This window comes from Triticum dicoccoides, chromosome 7B (genome assembly GCF_002162155.2).
Source record: "Triticum dicoccoides isolate Atlit2015 ecotype Zavitan chromosome 7B, WEW_v2.0, whole genome shotgun sequence".
In the NCBI taxonomy this organism is placed as follows: Eukaryota; Viridiplantae; Streptophyta; class Magnoliopsida; order Poales; family Poaceae; genus Triticum; species Triticum dicoccoides.
In genome coordinates, this window is record NC_041393.1 from 638,095,006 (window position 1) to 638,101,440 (window position 6,435).

General features: G+C 53.3%; 1 protein-coding gene across 1 annotated transcript; it reads right to left on the bottom strand.

Annotated features, from left to right (window-relative positions):
• Positions 1-2,160: 2,160 nt before the first annotated feature.
• LOC119337990 (mediator of RNA polymerase II transcription subunit 17-like) lies at positions 2,161-5,889 on the bottom strand. Its single transcript, XM_037610281.1, has 8 exons — positions 5,530-5,889; positions 5,263-5,455; positions 5,049-5,162; positions 4,764-4,849; positions 4,294-4,678; positions 3,677-4,141; positions 3,259-3,582; positions 2,161-2,844 (listed from the first exon to the last, which is right to left on the bottom strand). The coding sequence occupies exons 1-8, from the start codon at positions 5,625-5,627 to the stop codon at positions 2,461-2,463; spliced, it is 2,049 nt and encodes a 682-aa protein (XP_037466178.1). The 5' UTR covers positions 5,628-5,889; the 3' UTR covers positions 2,161-2,460.
• Positions 5,890-6,435: the final 546 nt, after the last annotated feature.

The window sequence follows — 6,435 nt, forward strand, 5'->3', positions numbered from 1 at the left end:
TACAGAGAGAGAGAGCTTTTACAGACAAGACAAGATAAACATGGGCCCGAGTGGGGGGGGGGGACAAACCACCCGAGTGGGGGGGACAAGCCTAGTTTGCTAGGGCCACAAGCCAGGAGTCGACATGAGCCCGGTGGTCTTGTTTCAAACGCACACGCCACAGATCGGCATCCTCTCTACAGCACTGACGGGCCCTGGCCAAGGACGGCACCAACCGCTGGAAGACCATGGCGTTGCGATGCTTCCATAGCTGCCAGCAGCACAGCATCACAAATTCCCTTTCAGAGGCGACCACATTTCTTGCCGCCCTAGCTAGGGCGTTCAGGTTGGCAGTCGATGCCCCGTCCACGCACACCCCCACTTTGTGCCAGAAACCTGCCGCGAACGGGCAGGCAAACATCAGGTGGTCTGCAGTCTCGAGTACTACATGGCACAGGGGCAGCCAGCCTCATCGGCAGCAAGGATGCTCTTTCGAAGCAGGACGTCCCGCGTGTGGATGCGTCTCTGAACCAGCAGCCAGCAGAACACTTTGACTCTGGACGGCACTCGCGCGCCCCAGATCATAGCGGCGAAGGGGACGGTGACCCCGCCGAACCTCAAGAGGGCGTAGACCGAACTGGAGGACAACCCGTCCGCGCGCGCCCGAGCGTGGATCAGCCGACGCTCATCGGTGCCTTCACGGCGCGGCGCCTCGCCCAGCAGCCTCTGAACCTCCCGCAGTTCGCGCACACCCATGCCCGTGCGCCTTGGGACCAGAAAGCTAGTAAGCCCGTCCCGCCTCACCTGCCACACTGTGACCTCGACCTCGACAGCGTGCGAGAGGAGAGCGGGGAAGGCCGAGGCGATTGCACCACAGGGAAGCCAGCAGTCCCACCAGAAGGAGCAGCACCTGCCATCCCCTACGTCCACCCTTGTGAGGGATCGGTAGAGCGGTAGCAGCTTGACGATGGAGGCCCGGTGCTCGCCCAGCGCCCGCTCGCCGCGCGAGAGGAGAGAGTGACCGGTCGCGCCAGCCCAGACCCACGACGCCCATCTCGGCCGCGGCGAGGCATGCAGCCGGTGTATCATCTTGAGAAGGAGACACTCATTTTGGGTGGCCAGGTCACGCACCCCCAGGCCACCTTCGGCTTTAGCGCGGCAGACCTGCCGCCACGCGACCAGGCATTGGGCACCGGAAACCCGTTCAGCGACGTTCCAGAGGAATAAGCGACGGAGCCCATCCAGAGCATGGATGACAGCAGGCGGCAGGAGAAGCGCCGCCATGGCATAGGTTGGCAGGGCGTCGAGGACGGCGTTGATGAGGACGAGCCGCCCAGCTGGCGAGAGAAGGCGAGCAGCCCAACCGGCAAGGTATTTATCCACCTTCGCGATCATGGGCAAGAAGTCGGCGAAGCGCAGTTTTTCCCACGACAGAGGCAGGCCCAAGTACGACTGTGGGAACACGCCGGCGGCGCACCCCAAGGCGGCCACCACCTGCTCCACAACGTCGGCATCGGCATGCATAGGGACGAGGGTGCTTTTGGCGAAGTTGATCACCAGCCCGGTGGCCTCTGCGAACTGGTCCAGAAGCAGCTTTAGGCGCGCCGCCCCCCGCCCACACGCCCTCATGATAATCAGGGTGTCGTCGGCGTACTGAAGCACCACCGCCGGGGCGTCCGGCAGCAGGGGGTGGCGCAGCTCATCGTCGTGGCGGATGAGACGTTGAAGGACGTCGGCGACGATGATGAAGAGGTAGGGGGAAATGGGATCCCCCTGCCGTAGGCCACAGCCTACCTGGAACCACCTCCCAGACAATCGAGTTTAATGTCTAATGATATTAATATACTGCTCTTTATCAGGGAAATGAAAAAAATTAGTGAGTGAGGGTTATGGGCTCACCTGTACAGCGAATCAACGACAATGTGCAATGGATATCGTGCATGCCGACGGCGAGTGACGCGAGCAACATCACTATGGGGCCTATAAAAACTTGAGGACCATCGAAACTGACGTGACCACATAGCTGCACGGAACGAACCATGGCTGCCGCCTCATGAACGTCTCTGAAATACAGGCAATTCTTGTAAAATTGTCATGGTAACTTTAGATCATATTGCATGGCAATTCGAGCGTTTGCTAGGAAAACACTCCCAGGGAATGTTCCCCAGATATTGCGGTCCATTCAAAATCTGGTTTTATATAGACATATGTTATGTGACTTCAACTGTTTTCTGTTGTCTGGCCTGAAGCAAATGTACATCAATTGTATGAGAATACAGTGCTAGCTTGTGTTTTCTGAATCTAAGACTCTAGTAAGTACCAACTTGTAGCAGATTGATTTGCCCACAAACTATCCTTAGGGTAGCCAAAAAAGAGGTCTAAATTTTGGAACCTTCTCACTGATGCTACCAACTAGTCGAAAGTGCTTTCCTTAATACAACAGCTTATGCCTCTGACAACTCCAGATCCAGCATTAGTCAGTCAATGCGCACAGTAAGAAACGAATCCAGCACTGCTGCACACTTCTACCATCATCTCAGCGGGTGGGCGCCGGTTATCACACAGGTTGATGAGGTCCATGAGGGTGGCGTGGAGCACCTCCAGGGACAGGTACCCCAGGAACCTGCACTTCTCCGCCCAGGGGTCGTCCACCGCTGGCACCTTCCCGTCCTCCTCCGCCGGGTGGTCCACCGTCAGGTACCACGACACGCACCCATAAGCATCGTCCGGGTCGACTTGCGCCACCAGGCCCAGCGTCGTGTCGCCGTGGTCCAGGTCAAAGTAGAGGCCTAAAAAGTCCCTCGTCACACTCACCCCCAGGACCTGCGCCTCCTCGTGGAGCCAGTTTATCACCTGGCTCGCCACCTGCAGACACATACATATATGTGCAGATGATGTGCTCTGTACACTATCATGATGAAGTAGATCTTGAAGCAACACTCCTATTGTAAAATGGAAGCATGGCAAAGATCCTAAAATGTATCAGCATATGTATTCTCTGCAGTCTGCCCTGAAGCCATACTGGAACTCAACACTTTCTACTAGTCAGACAAACTTGCATGGAGTGCAGGGACTGAACAATAAACATTGCAGCCAATCACAGGGCACTTGCATTTACTAAATTTGATCATGGTATGATCAAGTGGTTCATGCGCTTTCCAGGCACAAATGGTGCTTCACCCTTCTGAATCATAAATACTCCCAACAGTAGTAACATTGGTAAACTAATCTAGCCATGATAGAAGGATAATAACTCAAGAAGCTTCATCACAAGTTTACCTGCTGCAGAACCATCGTTGGGAGGTCCTCCAAGTCACAGCTGTAACTGTTTATCAGATACCCATCCGAGGGCTTCCTGGTCAATGATCCAGCAATGCTCGGAGAACCTTCGCCCAACAAACTTATCTGGCCATCCTTCAAGACAATCTTCATGTTGAACTGTGTCCTGGAAGATTTGTATTCAGGCTCACCATTGTCCGAAGGCTTCATGAGCCGGTCAGCAGCCAAAATAGGCTGCGGGACGCTTAGGCAGATAGACCAGGAAGAAGTTCGGGAATGCCATGTAGGAAGGGACTGCAGATGGAGATACGGAACCCTGCTAACCTGCACTAGTAAAAAGGAAGTTAGATACACCAGTCTATACCCATGGTATATATACTGCTGCATTGACGAACAGAAAAAAAAATAGTAGTTATACCACACACTCCAGCTCCAGCTGCACTTTATTTGAAAATATTTTATGAGCAACTGTCATGCAGAAATGGCCTAGCGAGCCACACTCGTCACCTGCAGGCTCTGCAGTGTGAGCAGGACTCTGGTAGCGAACAATATTACGATATTTCTCCCTGACTTTCTTAAGAATGTTGTCATGGAACATATGTAGCAGGTAAATCTCCAGACTTTTCGGGTTAAGAAACCCTGAGGGGTTGCTTTTTAAAGGCTCCTGCTTCCCATTGGTGGTGGCTAACACAAGATTCGCCTCTGAATTAGTGTGCTCTTCATGGCCTGCCATTTCCGAGTCACTGTCCTGTCCAGAATTCGCAAGCGAAAGGCACAACAAGTTTTCCTGGCCAATGGCTAATTGGAGAAAATCCTCGCGCATTCCAGTTACGTTGACTCCTTGAGTTTGGACAAATGTCTCACGGATCATCATATCAAATACCTACAAAGGCATACACTTAGCTAAGCACAAGGTAGTATGGTAGATAAAGAATGACGAACGGAGAGGGCAAAATTTGTCACAGCAATAAATTTTCATGGAACTCTAGTTGGTCAAAAAGACAGGTATTTAATAATCAAAAGCATTTAGACAACCTGCTCCTCAAATATTGACTTGTGGATATTGCGAAGAATGGAATGCGCTTGTTTGACAGACTTATTGACATCATCATTCTCTGAGGCATCATCTTCCGCTGCAGAAGAAGTGGTGCTTGAGACACCTTTCGTTTTGCAAGTGTAGCTTTCCACACCGCTGGCACTGTCCCCACGAAACTGAAGGCTCAAGAAACGGCACGACTTTTGTGGGACTTGTACAGACAAAGTACCCGATGAGTCCTGATCGATTGGAACGAAAGACAATGATGACAATCGGGGCATCACTTCTGTGTCCAACTGAGAAGTGTCAACTACATCAAACATGAAGCTGTTACTTCCTGGAGCATTCCCACGCTGCCTCTTAACTTTCCAGTTCTGTTGCAACCTGCCAATCCAACAACACTGGTTATAATACAAACATCACTATTTAGGTGATAGCTGAAATTCACAATTCCTGAAACAAGACAAACCTGATCAATGAGCCGTAGAACTTAGCCTCCTTCTGGAACTGCTGCTCCATCGTTTTGGCCGATTGCTTGAAGTACCGTCCCAGATGCTGAGATAGCATAACAATTAGGATCTATGGTGTAAGTTCAAACGTGAACTGCCTTTTTTCTTTTTCTTTCTGAGACGGCAAGCATGAACTACTTGAAACATCTTTCATTGCAGTTTACTTCTGCTCCCATTTTGTCTGTCTTGTACTAATTGGATACAAATGTTCTATTAGTTTCTACTGCAGATTAACAGGGGCATACCCGAAGGCGCTGGAGCTTGGTGGCGGCGGAGAGGGCCATGTCGACGAGGACTTCGTCCACTAGCGGCTTGGGTTTGGAGATGGCCGCGAAGGCCACAGTATCGTTCGCCTCGACCTGCATTGTTATCCATCCATAATAACCAGGAACATCATCGCATCCGACATACGAGGGCGTCATCGGGCCGACATGCGGACGGACAGAGATGTGGGCGGACCGTGGAGATGAGATCGAGGACGACGGTGAGCTCCTGCTGCGCCAGCTGCAGGCTGTCGTGGAGGCCCTGCCATGGCCAGGCCTTGTGGGCGACGTCCTCGGCCGCCGCCTTCTTGGCCTTCTTGGCGTCCCGCTCGACGACCCAGGAGAAGTCGACGCGCGCCGCCAGCCTCTGCTCCTCGCTGCTGCCGTCCCTGCGGCCGCGTGCTCGCCGGTGAGCAGGCGATTTGGATCGAGGGAAGGGGAGGGAAGGGGGAGGGGGGCTTACGGCGGGTAGTGCTCGTTGCCGGCCTCGTCGATGGCCTCGAGGCGCTTGATGGGGAGCTTGTCGAGGTCCAGCCGCAGGTCGTCGCCCATGGCCGCCATCTCTGCCCCCCTGCTCCTTGATTGATGGGGAGCGAGCGAGTGGGTTGCTGAATCGGTCGGGAGGAAGGGGGAGCAGGGGTTGGGGGACCAACGCAGCCTGACTTTGGGCTGAGCTCCCGTCCCCAGTCCAAGAGTTGTGGGTGGTAGCCGCCGGCGAGGGGCGCGGCGGCCGGCGGGATCGGGCGACGACCGGAGTTTGCCGGCGAGCGAGGGTTTGGGGGAGCGTCTTTGTCTTGCTTGTGGCTGTAGTGGGCCGGCCCAGTTTTCGCACGTTCGATGGAGTCGTACGGCTGTCCTGAGTTTATTCATTCGTTCTTCTTTTTTCTATTCTGTTTATATATTTTGAAAATATATTCTAAAGACATATATTTCAATAAATTGATTTAGTTTAAAAAATAAAACGTTCATCACGCATTTATGAAATTTTCATGTAGTGTAAAAGGTTTGTTCTTGGCCTTGGGTGCAAAAAGTTGACAAAAAGGAAAAGAATCCTATGAACAAACATTCTGGGACGACTACTGGGGCGACTACAGGCGTCCCGCTCTCATCGAGCGGGGATCGCCGGCGGGTCGGTGGCCGCTTTTGGGCCCTAGCGGACTCCGATGAGGATGACCTGGATGAGGATGGGGACTCGACGACGGCCTCTCCGTCGTCTTCGACCCCGTCCGATCTCATCTGTGAGTTCTTCCATTCGGGCTACGACGAGGATGAGGTGGCTACAACGGTCGACAAAGTCTTGCCACCCGATGATCCGGCCAGACTTGGATTGCACGCGGGAGAGAGGAAAGAAATGGTTCGTTGATGACCC